Source organism: Antedon bifida, chromosome 8 (assembly GCF_963402885.1).
Source record: "Antedon bifida chromosome 8, ecAntBifi1.1, whole genome shotgun sequence".
Lineage (NCBI taxonomy): Eukaryota > Metazoa > Echinodermata > Crinoidea > Comatulida > Antedonidae > Antedon > Antedon bifida.
The window spans coordinates 7,647,867-7,674,739 of NC_136233.1; the positions used below are offsets into that span (position 1 = coordinate 7,647,867).

Below are 26,873 nucleotides of genomic sequence, written 5' to 3' on the forward strand. Positions count from 1 at the left end.
TATCACATTTTATTATTACGAGCTATTACAGATTAAAATGTACTGTAAAGATGAAATTAATGACCCACGTAATTAAAATTTTTAGGCATGATGACGTCATAAAAATTAAAATATTTTTATCTCATGCTAAAGAAAGTTGATTGACCTACACAATATATAAATGCAGGAGAAAAAGGAATACAGATAAGCGTGATGCGCTCCATTGAATGTGATGAGCAATAACGAAAGAGACAAAAATCCTATATTTTACATTCGTGTGGCCATACGATGACGTCACAATGTTTTTTTAGCCTTATCAATGCATGATCCGATATCTACAACTCATCAAATTCTAGATTTTGTAATAAAAATAAACGGTTAACGGTTTACTTTAGAAACTATGACTGTTTAAAAAAAGACATAATTTTGACAATTTTTTAAGCTTTTTCATAAAAAACACGCACGAATTGTCTTATTCAACGTGTTCGTATGGCGCCATGTAAGAGAGGGCGCCATGTAAATGAAGACGTACAGTTACTGAGCTCCGTCAAAGCTAAATCTTATCGAACTCCCAAAAGTAAGTTAAAGGATGAAATAAACTGAACGTAAGTTTTAAACAGCTTCTACAATCAAATAAAAGTAAAATAAGAAGTCGATTGTAAAAAATGAGTGCTACTAGAGCGAAATCTAAACAAATATCTGAAACTACTGAGGCAACGCCTATGCCACGTCAGCTTAAAGTTCCCGCGACTACCGACTTGAGGACTGACACGTCATCTTCTGAAATTAAGGCCCTGCGAAAAGATCTAAAAGAGATGTTTGTTGATATTAATAAAAGAATCGAAGATGGAATATCGTCGATCAAATCCAATCAACAAGTACTAATAGAAAGAATAACAAAAGTGGAAGAAACACAACGTATTATGGACCAGTCATTGGAATATTACACAACATCCACTACGGAAAATCAAGCGAGTGTAAGTAGATTAAATACACGTATTGACAACATAGAAACAGAACTGAAGGAGAAAAATAAGCAAATTAGTAACCTAGAAGGGGATATTCATAGAATGGAAAGATATTCAAGAGGATTTAATTTACGATTTGGAGGAATAAATGAAGAAGAGAACGAAAATACACTAGATAAACTAAATACACTTATAAGCGATAAACTACACTTGAAGGATATTAACATTGAAAACGCCCATAGAACCGGTAAACAGACCAGAGGAGACCAAAAACCTAGGCAAATAATTGCTAAATTTATCTATAGGCCAGAACGAAACGAGGTTCTTAAGAAGGTGAAGTCACTGAAAAATAAAGATTTTTATGCCATGGAGGACCTTACAGCAGCAGATGCCAAGAAGAAACGTGAGTACCGAGACATAATGTTGAAAGCATACAATGAAGGAAGACATCCTGTATTTAGAAATGGATCATTATATATAGATGGGAGACTATACCGTGAACCTACAAAGTGACCAGACCAAACTCTGTTAGTAAGAAACACACTTATTTAACATGAGATGGTATTTATGTAATTTGGACAAAATACTATCCATGTCATGTTATTATACACAGCCCCACATTGCTGTGAACTGTTACATACAGTGCATTCATATAAGTTGGGGTTGTTTATAAAATTGTATATAAATTTGTATTACTACATTCATTAATAAGGGGTCACGGTAAAATAAAATACTTTATGACGGGTAGCTAATGTACAGATATAGCAAATAAGGTTATATTTATTATCAAATATTTCTTTTGTCATTAGGCCCTATAATTAACTGATATTTATTTATATTAACGAAATCATATGTTTTCAATTCTAAATATTGATAATTTTAATTATGAAGACGAAAATACAACCGCATTTAACTATAAGGAAAACTATTACTTTAGTATTGATACATTTAAATCCACGTTCAGTCAAACGTCAACTAATAGTTTTTCTATGTTTGCATTAAATTGTAGAAGTATTGTTAACAAATTTGAAGAATTTAAAAATTATGTATCCTCTCTCGATTTTGAATTTAATGTAATAGGACTTACTGAAACTTGGCTTTCAAGCAAACATCACCTTGGTTTATATACACTTCCAAACTATACACCCATCTTTAAAAACAGAGAAACCCAGACAGGGGGGTGTGTAGCATTGTACATACACTCAAATATATCATATCAAATAAGAAATGACTTGTCTGCTATGATAAACGAGGGAGAGTGCATTATAATTGAATTAAAAAATAATGATAAATCAATTATATGTGGAATAATCTACAGGCCCCCTAAAGCCCATATTCCAACATTTAATAATCAACTTAGTGAATTAATGCACATGATAAACAATGAAAATAAAAAGGCATACCTAATGGGTGACTTTAACCTAGATCTACAAAAATATAACTGTGACAATAATGTTCAAACTCACGTAGACAACATGCTAACAGAATCATTCATTCCACTAGTCAATAAACCCACTCGAATCACAAAAGATACCGCAACAGTAATTGACAATATTTATACAAATTATCAGGAATTCCAAAATATTAACACAGGGATATTAGTTAACGACATATCTGACCACTTTGCAGTTTTCTGCATGGATGATTCAGAAAATTATTCATTACCACGATCAGAAAAATTTATAATAAAAAGAAGCTATACTGATCAACAAAAACGGCAATTTAGACTTGAATTACAGGACTATGATTGGCAATATGTAACTAGCATTGAAAATGCGAATGAATCATATGAACGTTTCTCAGATGCTTTAAAAACAATGATAGATAAGCATTTCCCACTAAAAAGAGTTAGGTTAAAAGTAGATACAATTAAATCCCCGTGGATAACATATGGAATTCAAAAATCTCTTTGTACCAAAAATAAATTATACATCAAATATAAACAGAAACCAACAGATATAAATAAATCTAAATATAAGAAATATAAAAATAAGTTAACATCAATAATAAGAGAAAGAAAAACTACTTATTACAAAAATGAATTTGAAAAGTACAAGAGTAATATAAAGAAAACATGGGGTGTCATAAACTCATTATTAGGTAGGAAGAAACATCAAGACATGCCTCAAAAAATGAAAATCAACTCCCATCAACTTAATGACCCAACAACCATAGCCAATGCGTTTAACACATACTTTATAAATATAGGTGACCAAATGACAGGTGATGATAACCGTAATAGTAACACCGAATATAAAATACAACATGACATTTTGAATTCAATGTTTTTTAGAGCTGTAACTGAGTCCGATATCATTAAATACATTAATGACTTAAATGTAAATAAGTCAAGTGGTTGTGATGACATTGGTACCATTTATATAAAAAATAACTCAGATATACTGGCTAAACCGTTATCTCATATAATCAATGTATCCCTTCAATCGGGTGTATTTCCTTGTCAACTAAAAATTGCTAAAACAATTCCTGTGTATAAAAAAGGAGCAAGGGAGAACATAGAAAATTATAGACCGATATCGATATTACCATGTATATCTAAGGTATTTGAAAGGGTCGTATATGACCAAACAATCGCTTTTTTGTGTAAATATGATATGTTACATGAATCTCAATATGGATTCAGGGCAGGTCATTCAACTAACCACGCCCTCCTACAAGTCCTTGATAAAATAACGACAGCCGTTGACAACAAGCAATTTATGATTGGCGTATTTTTGGATTTATCCAAGGCGTTCGATTCGATAGATCATGAATTATTGCTCACAAAATTGCCCCATTATGGAATAAGAGGCGTGGTTCTTGATTGGTACCGAAGCTACCTTAGAGAAAGACAACAATTCGTACAAATTGGGAAGTGTCAGTCTGTAACCAAAATAATAAAACAAGGCGTTCCACAAGGGTCAATTCTTGGACCCCTGCTGTTTTTGATTTTCATAAATGACATGTTTTCTGTAAGTAATGTCGTTGATTTAATAATGTTTGCAGATGATACGAATATGTTTTTACAACACAATGATGTCGTCACTGCCTTTACAATAATGACAAATGAACTAAATAAAATTGAGAAATGGTGTAAAACTAATAGATTAAATATTAATACAACCAAAACTACGTATATGTTATTTAGTGGAAAGAATACCAACATTGACACATCCCAATTTGTACTTTCAATAAATAGAGTTTCAATAGATAGAGTACCATATACTAAATTTCTCGGTGTCATCATTGATGAGAAACTGAACTTTAGACACCATACAAATGCAGTTTCTTGTAAAGCATCCTCAATAATTGGTGCCATGTGTCATATAAAACATTTAGTATCTACTGAAGTGTTACTTACCATATACAAGACACTTATATTACCAGTGTTGACATATGGTATTATTGTATGGGGTGCGGGAAACAAAGAAAATTTGGATCGCCTCCTTTTGCTTCAGAAAAGAGCTTTTAGGATTATTTGTAAGGTAGACTTTCATCATCCTTCTTCTCAGCTCTTTGTAAAAACGGGCACAATTAATATATTTGATTTGTATAAAAACAGTGTTTTAAATTTTATGTTTAAATACCAAAAAGGACAACTTCCAAAATGTTTTAATTCTTTATTCAGTTTATTTGATAATTATCATGCATATAACACTCGAAATAAAGACAATTATTGTATAAAATTAAAATCAACTAATATGGGTCAGCAAAGTATAGCATATAGAGGACCTAAGCTATGGAATCAACTTATAAGAAATATAAGAGATAGTGAAAATATATCAATATTTAAAAAACTATTACTAAATAAATGCATTAATAGTTATAAAGAAACAATATATCTTTGCGAAAACAACATTTGTAAAATATGTCTAACTTTAACTTAATTAATTACATTTTCGTATATATTCTGAGAATGTGATGTATATATATATATATTATATTATAGTACGTTGTATTTTCCTTCATTTATTTACTACATGAAAACATTTTGTAATATATTTGTAAATTTATATTTTAAGTTAGGGTGCCACAGATTAAAAGCTTTGCTTTCTTGTGGTTATCCTGTTTTTCACACTTTATTGTACTTAATTTATTATTTATATTTTCATGAATGTTGTGTGAAAAATAAAGGAATCAATCAATCAATCAATTATTTAAACTGGAAAAGGTCTAAATTGTTTTCAAAATTACTAGGAAAGGCTTGAAAAATATAATTCAAGAGAAAAAAATATGTTTTTAACGCTACGTGCGCACCGCGTGCGTAAAAAATTGCGCGCCTGTGGGAATTTTTGACATGCTCAAAATGATAAGAAACGCATAAAAAGTTGATTAGAAATTAATTTTGCGCATTTTGAAATTTTAAATGCGCGTGCGCGCGTAACTTCTTGTGAAACATGCCATTTTTAATCCGTAGAAAGTTTGCCCCTGATATGACTTAAATTTTGTCAAAGTGTCAATACTAAATGACTTTTGGTTTTTATTCTATGATCAATCATTGAAATTCATAAAATTGCGCGTAAGTCACGTTGCGCAACTATGACGCCATTCAAAAATAGGAGGTGCACAACTTCACGTAAATGCCCATATGTTGTCAAAGTTATGAAATGTTATGTTTACACATTTTAGAGAAACGCGACTCACAAAAAGGAAGGAAGGAAAGAAGAACTAGACATGAAACTCGTCACTTTGACGAGTTAGTTATCCGCACGACAAACGCCACGTGCACGTCATACGTTAGAATTTTGCACCCAGAAAAAGATTATGGCATTATGACCTGATCTGAAGAATATGATATGTTGTTAGTGCTGAATTCTGTCAATTTTGTGTCATATATACAGTATAAACAGTATAATCTGTATACATATTACATACAGTGTAGAATAGGTGAAATTACGGGACCCGCCATTTATTCCATTTTTTAACATGGCGACGGTATCAAAATGAAACACTAAAATACCAATTTCGGAAGGATATTATCTCAGCAACAACATATTAGCGTGTAGAAGAAATTTGGATACGTAAAATATAGATGCGCGCTCTTTTAAATGTGATGAACTATGACGCAAAATATGAAAATACGACTTTTTTTATTCAACTGGCCATATGATGACGTCACTACATCTGATTGACAAAATGTTCACATGAATTCGTATCTACAATCCAATAGCTTCCAGAAAACGTTTTAATCGTGATTATCACATTTTATTCTTACGAGCTATAACAGATTAAAATTTACTGTAAAGATAAAATTAATGACCCACGTAATTTAAATTTTTAGGCATGATGACGTTATAAAAATTAAAATATTTTTAACTCATGCGAAAGATAGTTGATTGACCTAGATAATATTAAAATCTCGGAGAAAATGGAAGACGGATAAGCGTGATGCGCTCCATTGAATGTGATGAGCAATAACGAAAGAGACAAAAATCCTATTTTTTACATTTGTGTGGCCATACGATGACGTCACAACATCCGTAAGGAAAAAATTCTGCATGAATTCATATCTACATCATATCTGCTTACATATTAAGTTAAAAAACTCGGGGGTAACGGTTGATCCTGAGGAGCTATAATAGATTCAAAATAGGCATAATTTTGACAATATTTTGTAACTTTTGCAACTAAAACGCATGCAAATGGTCTAAATCAACGTGTACGTATGACGTCATTTTAATTTGAAATGATGTCAATCTTTTTAAAAATGACTAGGAAAGGCTGGAAAATCACAATTTAATAGAAAAAAACATGATTTTCATGCTGCGTGCGCACTGCACGCGTAAAATTGTTCGCGCGCGCGGGAAATTTTGACATGCGCAAAATGTCATGAATGGCGTAAAAAGTTGATTAGAAATTAATTTTGCGCATTTTAAAATTTTAAATGCGCGTGCGCGCGTAACTTCTTGTAAAACACGCCATTTTTAGTTAACTAAAAGTTTGCCCTTGATATGACTTAAATTTTCATAAAGGGTAAAAAAAAAATTACGCTTGGTTTTTAAGCTATGATCAATCATTAAAAATCATAAAATCGCGCGTAAGTCACGTTGCGCAACTCTGACGTCATTCAAAAATAGGAGGTGCACAACTTCACGTAAATGCCCATATGTTGACAAAGTTATGAAATGTTATGTTTACAAGTTTTTGAGATACGTGAGACACAAAAATGAGGGAGAAAGAAATAAGAAAAAAAAAAAAAACTAGATTTGAACTCGTCACTACGGACGAGTTAGGTTATCCGCAGCGCAAAAGCCACGTGCACGTCATACGTTAGAATATTGCGCGCAGAAAAACGATTATGCCATTGTAAAAATGTTAGTGCGCTCTCTATTTTGCGTCACGTCAAAGTATATACGGTATACACTATATTCTGTATACGTACTACATACAGTGCAGAATAGGTGAAAATAAGGGACCCAAGTTATTGACGCTTTTGGACATGATGACGTCAGAACAATTTAAAAAATGGTAGATTATGCGAAAGATAATTGATTGGCCTAGACAATATAACAAAATGGGGGGAAATGGAATACGGATAAGTGGAGATGCGCTCTATTAAATGTGATGAGCTATGCGAAAGAGACAAAAATCCTATATTTTATATTCGAGTGGCCATACGATGACGTCACAATGTCTGGTTAGCCATATCGATGCATGATTCGATATCTGCAACTCATCAACTTCCAGAATATGCAATTTTAAAAAAGTTCACCACGTAGTTTACAATCTATGACTGTTTTAAAAAAGGCAAAATTTTGACAAATTTTTTAACTTTTTCATTAAAAACGCGCGCAAATTGTTTAATTCTACGTGCTCGTATGACGTGATTTTAAGTCGAAATTGATTGAAAATTGGTAAATTTACTAGAAAAGGCTGAAAAAACAAAAATAAAGCAAAAAAAAGATGTTTTTGCGCTACGTGCGCACGTGCGCGTAAAAATATTGCGCACGCGTGGGAATTTTTGAAATGCTCAAAATGACCTGAAACGCGTAGAAAGTTGATTAGAAATTGATTTTACGCATTCTGAAATTTTAAACGCGCGTGCGCGCGTAACTTTCCTTGAAACATGCCATTTTTAATCCATAGAAAGTTTGCACTTGATATGACTTAAATGTTCACCAAGTGTCATTACAAAATGACTTTTGGTTTTTAGTCTATGTTAAATACGCAAAATTCATAAAATCGCGCGTAGCTTACGCTGCGCGACTCTAAAGTAAAAAAACGAACTGTCCTGCACTTCTACAGATAGAGGTAAATCTTTTGACAAAGTTATACGATGTAATGTTGATCATAATTTGAGATACACGTGACACAAAATTCTGGGAAAGAAAGAAGAATAACATAGACTAGATTTGAACTCGTCACTACGGACGAGTTAGGTTATCCGCAGCGCAAAAGCCACGTGCACGTCATACGTTAGAATATTGCGCACAGAAAAACGATTATGCCATTGTAAAAATGTTAGTGCGCTCTCTATTTTGCGTCACGTCAAAGTATATACGGTATACACTATATTCTGTATACGTACTACATACAGTGCAGAATAGGTGAAAATAAGGGACCCAAGTTATTGACGCTTTTGGACATGATGACGTCATCACAATTTAAAAAATGGTAGATTATGCGAAAGATAATTGATTGGCCTAGACAATATAACAAAATGGGGGGAAATGGAATACGGATAAGTGGAGATGCGCTCTATTAAATGTGATGAGCTATGCGAAAGAGACAAAAATCCTATATTTTATATTCGAGTGGCCATACGATGACGTCAGAATGTCTGGTTAGCCATATCGATGCATGATTCGATATCTACAACTCATCAACTTCCAGAATATGCAATTTTAAAAAAGTTCACCACGTAGTTTACAATCTATGACTGTTTTAAAAAAGGCAAAATTTTGACAAATTTTGTAACTTTTTCATTAAAAACGCGCGCAAATTGTTTAATTCTACGTGCTCGTATGACGTGATTTTAAGTCGAAATTGATTGAAAATTGGTAAATTTACTAGAAAAGGCTGAAAAAACAAAAATCAAGCAAAAAAAAGATGTTTTTGCGCTACGTGCGCACGTGCGCGTAAAAAATATTGCGCACGCGTGGGAATTTTTGAAATGCTCAAAATGACCTGAAACGCGTAGAAAGTTGATTAGAAATTGATTTTACGCATTCTGAAATTTTAAACGCGCGTGCGCGCGTAACTTTCTGTGAAACATGCCATTTTTAATCCATAGAAAGTTTGCACTTGATATGACTTAAATGTTCACCAAGTGTCATTACAAAATGACTTTTGGTTTTTAGTCTATGTTAAATACGCAAAATTCATAAAATCGCGCGTAGCTTACGCTGCGCGACTCTAAAGTAAAAAAACGAACTGTCCTGCACTTCTACAGATAGAGGTAAATCTTCTGACAAAGTTATACGATGTAATGTTGATCAGAATTTGAGATACACGTGACACAAAATTCTGGGAAAGAAAGAAGAATAACATAGAAAAAAACTAGATTTGAACTCGTCACTACGGACGAGTTAGGTTATCCGCAGCGCAAAAGCCACGTGCACGTCATACGTTAGAATATTGCGCGCAGAAAAACGATTATGCCATTGTAAAAATGTTAGTGCGCTCTCTATTTTGCGTCACGTCAAAGTATATACGGTATACACTATATTCTGTATACGTACTACATACAGTGCAGAATAGGTGAAAATAAGGGACCCAAGTTATTGACGCTTTTGGACATGATGACGTCATCACAATTTAAAAAATAGTAGATTATGCGAAAGATAATTGATTGGCCTAGACAATATAACAAAATGGGGGGAAATGGAATACGGATAAGTGGAGATGCGCTCTATTAAATGTGATGAGCTATGCGAAAGAGACAAAAATCCTATATTTTATATTCGAGTGGCCATACGATGACGTCACAATGTCTGGTTAGCCATATCGATGCATGATTCGATATCTACAACTCATCAACTTCCAGAATATGCAATTTTAAAAAAGTTCACAACGTAGTTTACAATCTATGACTGTTTTAAAAAAGGCAAAATTTTGACAAATTTTTTAACTTTTTCATTAAAAACGCGCGCAAATTGTTTAATTCTACGTGCTCGTATGACGTGATTTTAAGTCGAAATTGATTGAAAATTGGTAAATTTACTAGAAAAGGCTGAAAAAACAAAAATCAAGCAAAAAAAAGATGTTTTTGCGCTACGTGCGCACGTGCGCGTAAAAATATTGCGCACGCGTGGGAATTTTTGAAATGCTCAAAATGACCTGAAACGCGTAGAAAGTTGATTAGAAATTGATTTTACGCATTCTGAAATTTTAAACGCGCGTGCGCGCGTAACTTTCTGTTAAACATGCCATTTTTAATCCATAGAAAGTTTGCACTTGATATGACTTAAATGTTCACCAAGTGTCATTACAAAATGACTTTTGATTTTTAGTCTATGTTAAATACGCAAAATTCATAAAATCGCGCGTAGCTTACGCTGCGCGACTCTAAAGTAAAAAAACGAACTGTCCTGCACTTCTACAGATAGAGGTAAATCTTCTGACAAAGTTATACGATGTAATGTTGATCAGAATTTGAGATACACGTGACACAAAATTCTGGGAAAGAAAGAAGAATAACATAGAAAAAAAAAAAAAAAAAAAAAAAAAAAGATCCTGACAATAACAAGGGGTTATCCGCCAAGTGCGGATAACCAAAAAAAAAAAAAAAAAAGATCCTGACAATAACAAGGGGTTATCCGCCAAGTGCGGATAACCAAAAAACTAGATTTGAACTCGTCACTACGGACGAGTTAGGTTATCCGCAGCGCAAAAGCCACGTGCACGTCATACGTTAGAATATTGCGCGCAGAAAAACGATTATGCCATTGTAAAAATGTTAGTGCGCTCTCTATTTTGCGTCACGTCAAAGTATATACGGTATACACTATATTCTGTATACGTACTACATACAGTGCAGAATAGGTGAAAATAAGGGACCCAAGTTATTGACGCTTTTGGACATGATGACGTCATCACAATTTAAAAAATGGTAGATTATGCGAAAGATAATTGATTGGCCTAGACAATATAACAAAATGGGGGGAAATGGAATACGGATAAGTGGAGATGCGCTCTATTAAATGTGATGAGCTATGCGAAAGAGAGAAAAATCCTATATTTTATATTCGAGTGGCCATACGATGACGTCACAATGTCTGGTTAGCCATATCGATGCATGATTCGATATCTACAACTCATCAACTTCCAGAATATGCAATTTTAAAAAAGTTCACCACGTAGTTTACAATCTATGACTGTTTTAAAAAAGGCAAAATTTTGACAAATTTTTTAACTTTTTCATTAAAAACGCGCGCAAATTGTTTAATTCTACGTGCTCGTATGACGTGATTTTAAGTCGAAATTGATTGAAAATTGGTACATTTACTAGAAAAGGCTGAAAAAACAAAAATCAAGCAAAAAAAAAGATGTTTTTGCGCTACGTGCGCACGTGCGCGTAAAAATATTGCGCACGCGTGGGAATTTTTGAAATGCTCAAAATGACCTGAAACGCGTAGAAAGTTGATTAGATATTGATTTTACGCATTCTGAAATTTTAAACGCGCGTGCGCGCGTAACTTTCTGTGAAACATGCCATTTTTAATCCATAGAAAGTTTGCACTTGATATGACTTAAATGTTCACCAAGTGTCATTACAAAATGACCTTTGGTCTTTAGTCTATGTTAAATACGCAAAATTCATAAAATCGCGCGTAGCTTACGCTGCGCGACTCTAAAGTAAAAAAACGAACTGTCCTGCACTTCTACAGATAGAGGTAAATCTTCTGACAAAGTTATACGATGTAATGTTGATCAGAATTTGAGATACACGTGACACAAAATTCTGGGAAAGAAAGAAGAATAACATAGAAAAAAAAAAAAAAAAAAAAAAAGATCCTGACAATAACAAGGGGTTATCCGCCAAGTGCGGATAACCAAAAAAAAAAAAAAAAAAAAAAAAGATCCTGACAATAACAAGGGGTTATCCGCCAAGTGCGGATAACCAAAAAAAAGTAACAGGACGATTACAAGGAGTTATCCGCTACTATGCGGATAACTAACAAAGAAGAAGATGAAAAAAAAGATATTTACAATCACATGGGTTATCCGCAACTAAGTTGCGGATAACCAACTAGATTTGAACTCGTCACTTTGACGAGTTCGGGTTATCCGCGCAAACGCAACATGCACATACTTAACTATATGAACCTCGACAATTATTATGCCATCCTATGACATGAAATAAATATGTTTACAGTGCTGAATTGTACCTATTATGTAGCATACACCATATTACAGTATTTTACAGAATAAACTGTATATGTTATATACAGTGTAGCATAGACAAAATTACGAGACCCATCTTTTAAATCCAATTTTTAACAGGATGACGTCATCAAATTGACATATAAAGATAACAATTTTAGAAGATAATTATCTAAAAAATTACATTAAAACAAATTTGAAGAATTTTGGGCACGTAAAAGTGAGATGCACTCTCGTTTAAACGCAATGAACTTTTACGCAAGAGATGAAAATATGACTTTTTGAATTCAACTGGCCATATGATGATGTCACAACATCTGATTGGCAAAAAAATCACATCAATTCGTATCTACAATCCAATAGCTTCCAGAAAACGTTTTAATCATGATTATCACTTTTTATTCTGACGAGCTATAACAGATTGAAATTTACTGTAAAGATGAAAATAAGTGACCCACGTTATTTACGTTTTTAGACATGATGACGTTATAAAAATTAAAGTATTTTTAATTCATGCGAAAGATAGTTGATTAACGTAGACAATATTAAAATTTCGGGGGAAATGGAATACGTATAAGCGAGAAGCGCTTTATTGAATTTGATGAGCAATAAGGAAAGAGTAAAAAATCCTATATTTTACATTCGTGTGGCCATACGATGACGTCATAACATCCGAGTGGTAAAGGTTCTGCATGAATTCATATCTACAACATATCTGCTTACATATTAAATTAAAAAAATTGGGGGTCGTGGATGATCCTGAGGAGCTATAATAGATTAAAAATAGGCTTAATTTTGACAATATGTTGTCACTTTTGCAACTAAAACGCGCGCAAATGGTCTAAATCAACGTGTTCGTATGACGTCATTTTAATTTGAAATGATGTAAATCTTTTTTAAAATGACTAAGAAAGGCTGTAAAATCATAATTCAAGAAAAAAACACATGATTTTCATGCTCCGTGCGCACCTTACGCGTAAATTTTTTCGCGCGCGTGGGAATTTTTGACATGTTTAAAATGTCATGATCAGCGTAGAAAATTGATTAGAAATTAATTTTGCGCATTTTGAAATTTTAAATGCGCGTGCGCGCGTAACTTCTTGTGAAACATGTCATTTTTAATCCATAGAAAGTTTGCCCTTGATATGACTTAAATTTTTACCAAGTGTCAATACAAAATGACTTTTGGTTTATAATCTATGACCAATCATTGAAATTCATAAAATTGCGCGTAACTTACGCTGCGCGACTCTAACGTCATTAAAAATATGGAGGTGCACAACTTCAGGTAAATGTCCATATAATGACAAAGTTATACAAAAGATATATTCACAAGCAATAGGGGATATGCGACGCACAAAAATCCGGGAAAGAAAGAAGAATAACAAAGAAGAAGACTAGACATGAAACTCGTCACTTTGACGAGTTAGTTATCCGCACAACAAACGCCACGTGCACGTCATACGTTAGAATTTTGCACCCAGAAAAAGATTATGGCATTATGACCTGATCTGAAGAATGATATGTTGTTAGTGCTGAATTCTGTCAATTTTGTGTCATATAGTATATACAGTATAAACAGTATAATCTGTATACATATTACATACAGTGTAGAATAGGTGAAATTACGGGACCCGCCATTTATTCCATTTTTTAACATGGCGACGGTATCAAAATGAAACACTAAAATACCAATTTCGGAAGGATATTATCTCAGCAACAACATATTAGCGTGTAGAAGAAATTTGGATACGTAAAATATAGATGTGCGCTCTTTTAAATGTGATGAACTATGACGCAAAATATGAAAATACAACTTTTTTTATTCAACTGGCCATATGATGATGTCACTACATCTGATTGACAAAATGTTCACATGAATTCGTATCTACAATCCAATAGGTTCCAGAAAACGTTTTAATTGTGATTATCACATTTTATTCTTACGAGCTATAACAGAATAAAATTTACTGTAAAGATAAAATTAATGACCCACGTAATTTAAATTTTTAGGCATGATGACGTTATAAAAATTAAAATATTTTTAACTCATGCGAAAGATAGTTGATTGACCTAGATAATATTAAAATCTCGGAGAAAATGGAAGACGGATAAGCGTGATGTGCTCCATTGAATGTGATGAGCAATAACGAAAGAGACAAAAATCCTATTTTTTACATTTGTGTGGCCATACGATGACGTCACAACATCCGTAAGGAAAAAATTCTGCATGAATTCATATCTACAACATATCTGCTTACATATTAAGTTAAAAAACTCGGGGGTAACGGTTGATCCTGAGGAGCTATAATAGATTCAAAATAGGCATAATTTTGACAATATTTTGTAACTTTTGCAACTAAAACGCATGCAAATGGTCTAAATCAACGTGTACGTATGACGTCATTTTAATTTGAAATGATGTCAATCTTTTTAAAAATGACTAGGAAAGGCTGGAAAATCACAATTTAATAGAAAAAAACATGATTTTCATGCTGCGTGCGCACTGCACGCGTAAAATTGTTCGCGCGCGTGGGAAATTTTGACATGCGCAAAATGTCATGAATGGCGTAAAAAGTTGATTAGAAATTAATTTTGCGCATTTTAAAATTTTAAATGCGCGTGCGCGCGTAACTTCTTGTAAAACACGCCATTTTTAGTTAACTAAAAGTTTGCCCTTGATATGACTTAAATTTTCATAAAGGGTAAAAAAAAAATTACGCTTGGTTTTTAAGCTATGATCAATCATTAAAAATCATAAAATCGCGCGTAAGTCACGTTGCGCAACTCTGACGTCACTCAAAATAGGAGGTGCACAACTTCACATAAATGCCCACATGTTGTAAAAGTTATGAAATGTTATGTTTACACATTTTAGAGATACGTGAGCCACAAAAAAACGGGAAAGAAATAAGAATAATACAGAAAAAAAAAAATATTGATCCACTACAATAACAAGGAGTTATCCGCTACTAAGCGGATAACTAATGAAAAAAAAGATATTTACAATCACATGGGTTATCCGCAACTAAGTTGCGGATAACCAAAAATATTGATCCCATACAGTAACAAGGAGTTATCCGCTCTACCAAGCGGATAACTAACTAGACATGAAACTCGTCACTTTGACGAGTTAGTTATCCGCACCACGACAAACGCCACGTGCACGTCATACGTTGGAATATTGCACACAGATAAAGATTATGGCATTATGACAAGAACTGAAGAATATGATATGCTGTTAGTGCTGAATTCTGTCAATTTGTGTCATATAGTATATACATGCAAAGAGTATAATCTGTATACATATTACATACAGTGTAGAATAGGTGAAATTACGGGACCCGCCATTTATTCCAATTTTTAACATGGCGACGGTATCAAAATGAAACACTTAAATAGCAATTTCTGGAGGAAATTATCTCAGGAACAACATATTAACGTGTAGAAGAAATTTGAATACGTAAAATATAGATGCGCACCCTTTTAAATGTGATGAACTATTACGCAAAATATGAAAATACGACTTTTTTTATTCAACTGGCCATATGATGACGTCACAACATCCGATTGGCAAAATGTTTACATGAATTCGTATCTACAATCCAATAGCTTCCAGAAAACGTTTTAATCGTGATTATCACATTTTATTCTTACGAGCTATTACAGATTAAAATTTACTGTAAAGATGAAATTAATGACCCACGTAATTAAAATTTTTAGGCACGATGACGTCATAAAAATTAAAATATTTTTATCTCATGCTAAAGAAAGTTGATTGACCTACACAATATATAAATTTAGGCGAAAAAGGAATACAGATAAGCGTGATGCGCTCCATTGAATGTGATGAGCAATAACGAAAGAGACAAAAATCCTATATTTTACATTCGTGTGGCCATACGATGACGTCACAATGTTTTTTTAGCCTTATCGATGCATGATCCGATATCTACAACTCATCAACTTCTAGATTTTGTAATAAAAATAAACGGTTCACGGTTTACTTTAGAAACTATGACTGTTTAAAAAAAGACATAATTTTGACGATTTTTTAAGCTTTTTCATAAAAAACGCGCACGAATTGTCTAATTCAACGTGTTCGTATGGCGTTATTTAAACTGGAAAAGGTCTAAATTGTTTTCAAAATTACTAGGAAAGACTTGAAAAATATAATTCAAGAGAAAAAAATATGTTTTTAACGCTACGTGCGCACCGCGTGCGTAAAAAATTGCGCGCCCGTGGGAATTTTTGACATGCTCAAAATGACAAGAAACGCATAAAAAGTTGATTAGAAATTAATTTTGCGCATTTTGAAATTTTAAATGCGCGTGCGCGCGTAACTTCTTGTGAAACATGCCATTTTTAATCCGTAGAAAGTTTGCCCCTGATATGACTTAAATTTTGTCAAAGTGTCAATACTAAATGACTTTTGGTTTTTAATCTATAATCAATCATTGAAATTCATAAAATTGCGCGTAAGTCACGTTGCGCAACTATGACGTCATTCAAAAATAGGAGGTGCACAACTTCACGTAAATGCCCATATGTTGTCAAAGTTATGAAATGTTATGTTTACACATTTTAGAGAAACGCGACTCACAAAAAGGAAGGAAGGATCCAAGAATAATACAGAAAAACTAGATTTGAACTCGTCACTTTGACGAGTTCGGGTTATCCGCGCAAATGCAACATGCAGATACTTTAAACTATGAACCTCGACAATTACTATGCCATCCTATGACATGAAATAAATATGTTTACAGTGCTGAATTGTATCTATTTTGTAGCATACAGCATATTACAGTATTTACAGAATACACTGTATATGTTATACAGTGTAGCATAGACGAAATTACGAGACCCATCTTTTAAATCCAATTATTAACACGATGATGTCATCAAATTGACATATAAACATAACTATTTTAGAAGCTGATTATCTAAATAATTACATTAATACAAATTTGAAGAATTTTGGGCACGTAAAAGTGAGATGCGCTCTCGTTTAAATGCAATGAACTTTTACGCAAGAGATGAAAATATGACTTTTTGAATTAAACTGGCCATATGATGACGTCACAACATCTAATTGGCAAAATATTCACATGAATTCGTAACTAAAATCCAATAGCTTCCAGAAAACGTTTTAATCATGATTATCACTTTTTATTCTGACGAGCTATAACAGATTAAAATTTACTGTAATGATAAAAATAAGTGCCCTACGTTATTTACATTTTTAGACATGATGACGTCATAAAAATTAAAATATTTTTAACTCATGCGAAAGATAGTTGATTGACGTAGACAATAATAAAATCTCGGGGGAAATGGAATACGTATAAGCGAGATGCGCTCTGTTGAATGTGATGAGCAATAACGAAAGAGACAAAAATCCTATATTTTACATGCGTGTGGCCATACGATGACGTCATAACATCCGAGAGGTGAAAATTCTGCATGAAATCATTTCTACAATTTATCTTCTTGCATAATAAGTTAAAAAAATTGGGGGTCACTGTCGTGGTTCGGGAATCCTTAATATTGATTTGCTAGGTTTAGACCATTAAGGTTTGGTTTGTGAAGCCATGTATCCCATGCAACAAAACAATACGCAAGATGAGGCTGCATTTACTCTGTATCATTTATTTTTCTAAACAGGAACAAACCCTGTATAAAACAACGTCATAATTATTATTTTTCCAGCAGTGTAATATAATTCAACAATAAAAACAATCACAAGCAAGCTTACTATAATATGGTCACTTCACTAATTATCAATTAGTATTACTGTATATAACATTAGTATTACTGTATATAACATTTAACGAACTTATACCTGGATCCAATACACCAATTTCATACTACTAATCACATCAACCTGGTAAGTTATCCAATTAACTTCAACATGGTATGTGATACAACTAACTTCAACATGGTATGTGATACAACTAACTTCAACATGTATGCTATCTAATAAGACAAAGCTGTATATCAAAGAGAAATTAAAAACAGTGAATTCATTGTCGTTACAAATAATGAACGATAACAACTTAACTCGGTTATGCACATGGAGTAATACTGTAAAACATTATGGTTGTATAGAAAATAATTATCTACTCACAGTATTGGCGAGAATCCACACTTAAAAGAAATACAGTATATAACATGTCTTACTCAGACAACAACTAAAACAACTTCTGCAGAACCAACGCTCACGCAGCCTATTCGATATAATCATTCACCTGATATGCAAATACGCCCGCGAATACCAGTAGTGAACAATAGCAATGCAATGCAATATATTGCGCCACCAATAATGTAGGTATAAGAAACTTCGGAAGCTTTCCGATCCATTACAATTTCCCCGCTTGGATGCCCTTTTGACCCAAAAGGAGCGAAACAAACAAATTTATTTTTGAAGAGTGGACATGGGTAACCGATATCGATTTTTGTGAACACCTTTTGTAGAACGAGATGATCGCCTTGGAATTACTCCCGAATCATCACGCTCAACATCTATTTGTTTATCAGAATTCACATCTACAACAATCTTAAAACTTTCAACATCATCGTCAGATTCAGACTCACAACTTTCATCTTTATAGTTTACATCCGCTTCTAGACCATCATACGGCAACCACTCATTCCAATCAAAATGTACCGGTTCTTCCACCACACTCCTAGGATCTGATCGCAATCGTCTGCGGTTAACATAATTCAAAGGACCCCCAACTGCAGAGCGGATACCAAAAACGTCTGCTTCTTTGTTAATAGTCTCAACAATATATGAGTGCTCCTCGAACTTATTAGCCAATTTATGTCTAGTATTAAAATGTCTTCGGCGAAGTAAAACCCGATCACCAATTTCTAATATTTCCTTCGGAGAACAAGACTTATAACGATGCTCTTCTTTAGCTGCTGCTGATTTGATTCTACGTGAAACCACTTCATATGCCCTCTTCATGAGATCAGCTTCTTTAGTCAAATAATCCTCAGACCAATCTTGTTCCGCACCTCCAATAAAGTGATCTAATGGAATTAATGGTTCACGACCAAACATAAGAAGATACGGTGTTACACCTGTAACGGTATGAGGGGTGGAATTATACATAAACACAATATGCTGCAGCAATTCGGGCCATTTGTGTCGATCTTTCGGGCTTAAAGAACGCAATAAACTGCATAAGGTCTTGTTGAAACGTTCGCACTGCCCATTACCTGCAGGCCAATACGCCGTAGTGCGAGATTTTGTCATGCCATAAAGACTACATATACCTCGAATAATTTTACCCTCAAAGGATCTACCTTGATCCGAATGTAACCGTGCTGGCACACCATAATGGGAAAACCAATTATCTCTCAATACACGAGCCACTGTATCAGCCGTCTGATCTTTACATGGGACCGCTAGTGAAAACTTACTAAACACATCAGTCATAACAAGAATGTCCTCATAGCCTCCCTTTCCACGATCCATCTTTAAGAAATCTATAGCAAGAATCTCTTCGGGACGAAAGGCTAGAATATGACGAAGAGGGGGTTTGACCGTTGGTGTAGGGACTTTACTAGATACACAACTAAAACACTTGGAAATATGCGTACGTACATCACCGTTCATACCTGGCCAGAAACATCGACGCTTTAGAAGTTGTATAGTCCGTTGAACTCCTTGATGAGCCCATTTATCATGACATAAATCTATAAAAAGATTGCGCAAATTAGTAGGCACTAACAATTGATGAATTTTACCATGGATATCTTCATTGATCTCTCTATACAGAACTCCACAAATCTCTCTATAACTTGTCCACTGTCTCAACCAGCCCAACATTCTAGAATTATCTGTATTGTAGCGGTCACCAGGACACCATTTTTCCATCCATAATTTCCAGATTTCTCCCAATTCCCTATCTTTCTTCTGACATTCTGCCAACTGCTCATGAGAGTAAGAAGGAAAAATAGACAATGCCTTGTTAATACTACGTGATGATTGATCAATTTCAATACATGGTTTACACTTATTAATTGAGGGATGAGAATCAACATATATATTAAGACATGAAGCGATAACTCCTAGATCTGACTTAAAATCTGTACACACGCTAATCGGACGACGACTTAAAGTATCGGCACATTTGTTGCTAGAACCTGGCTTATATTTGATTTCAATATCGAACATAGCTAACTGAGAGACCCATCTCATTTCTGTAGCGCCAAGCTTTGCAGTTTTTAAATGCGCTAAAGGATTATGATCAGTAAAAATGGTAACCTTTGAACCCTGAATGTAAGAAGCGAATTTATCCACCACTGCCCATTTTAGCCCCAACAACTCCAACTTAAAACTCGATAAATCAGGGTATCGGCATTCAGCACCACGAAGACTTCTACTTGCATAAGCAATTGGATGAAGAGAACCATTAGAGTCCTGCAACAAGCAAGCACCTAAACCTTTCAAACTGGCATCTACTTCAATAACAAATGGTTCATCAAATTTGGGATATACAAGAACTGGGGGTTTAGTTAAAGCATTTTTTAATTCAACAAATGCAGCTTCTTCAATTTCAGTCCAACGAAACCTGTGGGCCTTCCCCGCTTGTGTGTCAGACAACCGGGTTACCAAATGCAAAGGCGCAGCAATTTTGGCATAATTACAAATAAACTTTCGATAGTATGAAGAGAGTCCCAGAAATGATTTAAGTTCAGTAATGCTTTTTGGCGTTGGCCAGGTCAGTATCTTTTCTATTTTCCCATAGTCTACAGCAACTCCAGCAGATGAAATAACATGACCCAAATAGGTTACCTCCGTCTTAAAGAAATCGCACTTCTTGCCCTTAACCTTTAACCCATACTTATACAATCTAGACAACACATTTTCTAATCTAGATAAATGTTGTTTAAACGAAGAAGAAAATATCAAAATGTCATCCAAGTACAACACAATCTGAGTCAAATTCATGTCGCCTAATACATATTCCATTACACGTTGAAATGTTCCCGGGCTATTAGACAGACCCTGCGGCATACGAACAAATTCATACAGTCCCCAAGGAACCCTAAATGCAGTTTTATTAATGGATTCGTCTGCCATTATAATTTGGAAAAATCCATGAGATAAATCTAAGGTAGAAAAATAACAAGACCCAGTGAGTACTTCTAAAACCTCATCAATGCGTGGTAGGGGAAATGAATCTTTCAACGTTTGGAAATTCAACTTCCTATAATCAACGCACATGCGCAAAGACCCGTCTTTCTTTTTGACCAACACAATGGGACTTGCAAATTCGCTCTTGGACGGCCTAATTATTCCCTGGTCTAACATTTCTTGTAACATAGACTTAACACTTGATATAGAATGAGGAGGAATACGACGATATGGTAGTCTAATTGGAGTTTCATCTTTTAAATTGATAACATGAGGAATAACATCACACTTTCCAACATCAAAAGCACTATGAGAAAAAACATGATTATATTTGGACAATAGGTTAGTCACTAGTTGAGTTTCCACACAATCAAGGTTACCGTTGATAATTACCCCAGGCGGTAACTGCTGGCTCTCAGAATTTAACTCGGTACCACAAAAAGAATTAGAATAAGAGTGATTAATGTCATATAACTTACGCACAGAACCGACGGATACAAGTCGACTTTGGGTGTGGTCACTAAATTTACAATCATCAATATCAGATTTTACACTACCGTCAACAATGTCTGAATGTGAATCACAAGGAACAGTCACGTCAGAATGTTGCAAAGAAACTAAGATACTTGATTCATCCTCATCTACTTGCAAAAGAATTTCAGCCTTTCTATTCCATGGAGCATCAACATGTGTAGCTGTTACCTGTGAAAGATCACGTAATAGATGGAAACCTTGTAATTCGCGTAAAATGTTACACCCAATCAAAACAGGATATTCATTACTATGATTAGTTACAGTGACAGCATCTGAAACTACCAAAAAGCTACCAGTTAACTTTTGTTCACCTATAACAATGGGAATTTCTACATATCCTTCGATTGGAACCTCCACCCCACAAACACCGATAACATTCATGAAAAGTCCATTAACAGATCCCAGCTCTCCAACAATTGACTTTAACTGCTTATTATAGACCGATGACGGAATTATTGAAGCTTCAGCCCCTGTATCCAAGATACAACCTAACTCAGTTGAGCCTATTCTAACGATAGTACATGGACTTCTGGCTACTAATTTATCTACTAAAACAGCATCGGAACATTTCAAGGATTGGGCGTTAGACATATTTCCATTATTGTCCGTGGCAACAACAGGGATATGAACTTCACGTTCAACACTACCAGTTGGAATTGGATGATTGGCTTGTGACTTAGAAACAGTATTAATTATATCTTGAGTAGGCGTATCTGAAGCACTACGTTGGATACCCGGAGTATTAGAATTACTACTACGATTCTTATGTGGACATGCATATGAATAATGACCTCTTCCTCTACAAAACCAACACAACCCAGAAGGTATTTCACAATCAGATTTGGTATGACCATTTTTACCGCAATTGTAACATTTCAAAGGACCTGTAGAATTTTGATTAAACTTAGGTGGACTAGATATAAATTGGGAACGCTGAATTTCGCTAATTTGTTTCTTTAATGCTTGCAATTCTCGCTTTACTTCTGATAGTTCTGAGGGCCGTTCATTACATTCTACGCCATGTGCACGCGGATTTGACCTAACAATATCAATTTTATACAACTCAAGAACTTCTTCGCGCATATCAAAAAAAGATTTTCCTCTAAAAGCTAGCTCAATGCGACGTAATTCACGCTTAACTGTAGGATCACGAACACCGTCCACTAAACGCTGCTTTAAAGTAGTATCTTGAAGATGTCTCAAAGCGGATTGCTCAGAGGGGCGAGACGCTTCGACAAGTTGGGAGTACAATTTCATTAAAGAAAGGCTATATTCAGCCAAGGTTTCACCCGGTAACAATTGCCTAGAATAGAATGCTGAACTATATGATGCAACAGAATCCTCCGATTTAAAAGCGAGTTCTAAAATTCTTATAGCCGCTTTCACATTCTTCCCATTTTCACACATGCTCATACTGCATTTAACCTCATCCTTCGCACAGCCACCAAGATGACTAATCAGGGTATCGTATCGATCATCATCGCCCAACGAATAATGATCACAATAAATTCGAAAATCTTCAAGCCATTCTTTTAACGTAAGGTCCCCAGGAGATCTTGGAACACCCTTAAATTTTACTAACTTAATCGGAGGAGCTTTCTGAACCGAAACGCCTTTTAAAACATTAGTTAATGCCGCAATCATATCATTAACGCCATCGCCGCTTGCAGCTGCTTCAGATTTAGATTCGCCTAGCGACATTGCAGAAGGTGAATTTGTGACAATATTATAGTAACTACAAATACTTTAAACACTACTACAATAAACAGAGTTTCAATACAAAAAATAAGTATCGTAAGTGTAATGCAAAAGTAACAATATTTCATATAAGGTAAGTATAAGCATCAATTCACAACATCATCTTAAATAACAACACACTGGCTGCCATGTCCATCGGAACAAAGATTCTGTAATATATATAAAACCATACACTTTCCGTTCTAAAATTAAATTAAGTTCATAAATCTTATCTGTCCAATACTCCTTGTCTTATGCACGATCCAGGGTTTGGTAAAACAATTGTTGAAAATACACAATGCAATCCTCCTTCAGGAACGCTTGAAACGTTGCATCCATCCTGTCCGTGACGCCAATTTGTCGTGGTTCGGGAATCCTTAATATTGATTTGCTAGGTTTAGACCATTAAGGTTTGGTTTGTGAAGCCATGTATCCCATGCAACAAAACAATACGCAAGATGAGGCTGCATTTACTCTGTATCATTTATTTTTCTAAACAGGAACAAACCCTGTATAAAACAACGTCATAATTATTATTTTTCCAGCAGTGTAATATAATTCAACAATAAAAACAATCACAAGCAAGCTTACTATAATATGGTCACTTCACTAATTATCAATTAGTATTACTGTATATAACATTAGTATTACTGTATATAACATTTAACGAACTTATACCTGGATCCAATACACCAATTTCATACTACTAATCACATCAACCTGGTAAGTTATCCAATTAACTTCAACATGGTATGTGATACAACTAACTTCAACATGGTATGTGATACAACTAACTTCAACATGTATGCTATCTAATAAGACAAAGCTGTATATCAAAGAGAAATTAAAAACAGTGAATTCATTGTCGTTACAAATAATGAACGATAACAACTTAACTCGGTTATGCACATGGAGTAATACTGTAAAACATTATGGTTGTATAGAAAATAATTATCTACTCACAGTATTGGCGAGAATCCACACTTAAAAGAAATACAGTATATAACATGTCTTACTCAGACAACAACTAAAACAACTTCTGCAGAACCAACGCTCACGCAGCCTATTCGATATAATCATTCACCTGATATGCAAATACGCCCGCGAATACCAGTAGTGAACAATAGCAATGCAATGCAATATATTGCGCCACCAATAATGTAGGTATAAGAAACTTCGGAAGCTTTCCGATCCATTACAATTTCCCCGCTTGGATGCCCTTTTGACCCAAAAGGAGCGAAACAAACAAATTTATTTTTGAAGAGTGGACATGGGTAACCGATATCGATTTTTGTGAACACCTTTTGTAGAACGAGATGATCGCCTTGGAATTACTCCCGAATCATCACGCTCAACATCTATTTGTTTATCAGAATTCACATCTACAACAATCTTAAAACTTTCAACATCATCGTCAGATTCAGACTCACAACTTTCATCTTTATAGTTTACATCCGCTTCTAGACCATCATACGGCAACCACTCATTCCAATCAAAATGTACCGGTTCTTCCACCACACTCCTAGGATCTGATCGCAATCGTCTGCGGTTAACATAATTCAAAGGACCCCCAACTGCAGAGCGGATACCAAAAACGTCTGCTTCTTTGTTAATAGTCTCAACAATATATGAGTGCTCCTCGAACTTATTAGCCAATTTATGTCTAGTATTAAAATGTCTTCGGCGAAGTAAAACCCGATCACCAATTTCTAATATTTCCTTCGGAGAACAAGACTTATAACGATGCTCTTCTTTAGCTGCTGCTGATTTGATTCTACGTGAAACCACTTCATATGCCCTCTTCATGAGATCAGCTTCTTTAGTCAAATAATCCTCAGACCAATCTTGTTCCGCACCTCCAATAAAGTGATCTAATGGAATTAATGGTTCACGACCAAACATAAGAAGATACGGTGTTACACCTGTAACGGTATGAGGGGTGGAATTATACATAAACACAATATGCTGCAGCAATTCGGGCCATTTGTGTCGATCTTTCGGGCTTAAAGAACGCAATAAACTGCATAAGGTCTTGTTGAAACGTTCGCACTGCCCATTACCTGCAGGCCAATACGCCGTAGTGCGAGATTTTGTCATGCCATAAAGACTACATATACCTCGAATAATTTTACCCTCAAAGGATCTACCTTGATCCGAATGTAACCGTGCTGGCACACCATAATGGGAAAACCAATTATCTCTCAATACACGAGCCACTGTATCAGCCGTCTGATCTTTACATGGGACCGCTAGTGAAAACTTACTAAACACATCAGTCATAACAAGAATGTCCTCATAGCCTCCCTTTCCACGATCCATCTTTAAGAAATCTATAGCAAGAATCTCTTCGGGACGAAAGGCTAGAATATGACGAAGAGGGGGTTTGACCGTTGGTGTAGGGACTTTACTAGATACACAACTAAAACACTTGGAAATATGCGTACGTACATCACCGTTCATACCTGGCCAGAAACATCGACGCTTTAGAAGTTGTATAGTCCGTTGAACTCCTTGATGAGCCCATTTATCATGACATAAATCTATAAAAAGATTGCGCAAATTAGTAGGCACTAACAATTGATGAATTTTACCATGGATATCTTCATTGATCTCTCTATACAGAACTCCACAAATCTCTCTATAACTTGTCCACTGTCTCAACCAGCCCAACATTCTAGAATTATCTGTATTGTAGCGGTCACCAGGACACCATTTTTCCATCCATAATTTCCAGATTTCTCCCAATTCCCTATCTTTCTTCTGACATTCTGCCAACTGCTCATGAGAGTAAGAAGGAAAAATAGACAATGCCTTGTTAATACTACGTGATGATTGATCAATTTCAATACATGGTTTACACTTATTAATTGAGGGATGAGAATCAACATATATATTAAGACATGAAGCGATAACTCCTAGATCTGACTTAAAATCTGTACACACGCTAATCGGACGACGACTTAAAGTATCGGCACATTTGTTGCTAGAACCTGGCTTATATTTGATTTCAATATCGAACATAGCTAACTGAGAGACCCATCTCATTTCTGTAGCGCCAAGCTTTGCAGTTTTTAAATGCGCTAAAGGATTATGATCAGTAAAAATGGTAACCTTTGAACCCTGAATGTAAGAAGCGAATTTATCCACCACTGCCCATTTTAGCCCCAACAACTCCAACTTAA

General features: G+C 34.7%; 2 protein-coding genes across 2 annotated transcripts in view; one reads left to right on the forward strand and one right to left on the reverse strand.

The window, feature by feature from the left end:
- The window catches only part of LOC144849541 (putative 2-ketogluconate reductase), a 55,439-nt gene that overhangs the window by 14,814 nt on the left and 13,752 nt on the right, over positions 1-26,873 (reverse strand). The gene's annotated exons all lie outside the window — the stretch shown is intronic.
- Positions 505-1,678, forward strand: LOC144850164 (uncharacterized). The gene has a single exon (XM_078707387.1). The coding sequence runs from the start codon at positions 645-647 to the stop codon at positions 1,458-1,460; it is 816 nt and encodes a 271-aa protein (XP_078563513.1). The 5' UTR covers positions 505-644; the 3' UTR covers positions 1,461-1,678.

What these genes read in the sequence shown, in the direction of transcription:
- LOC144850164 (XM_078707387.1), top strand. Translation starts at nt 645, where the DNA reads ATGAGTGCTACTAGAGCGAAATCTAAACAAATATCTGAAACTACTGAG.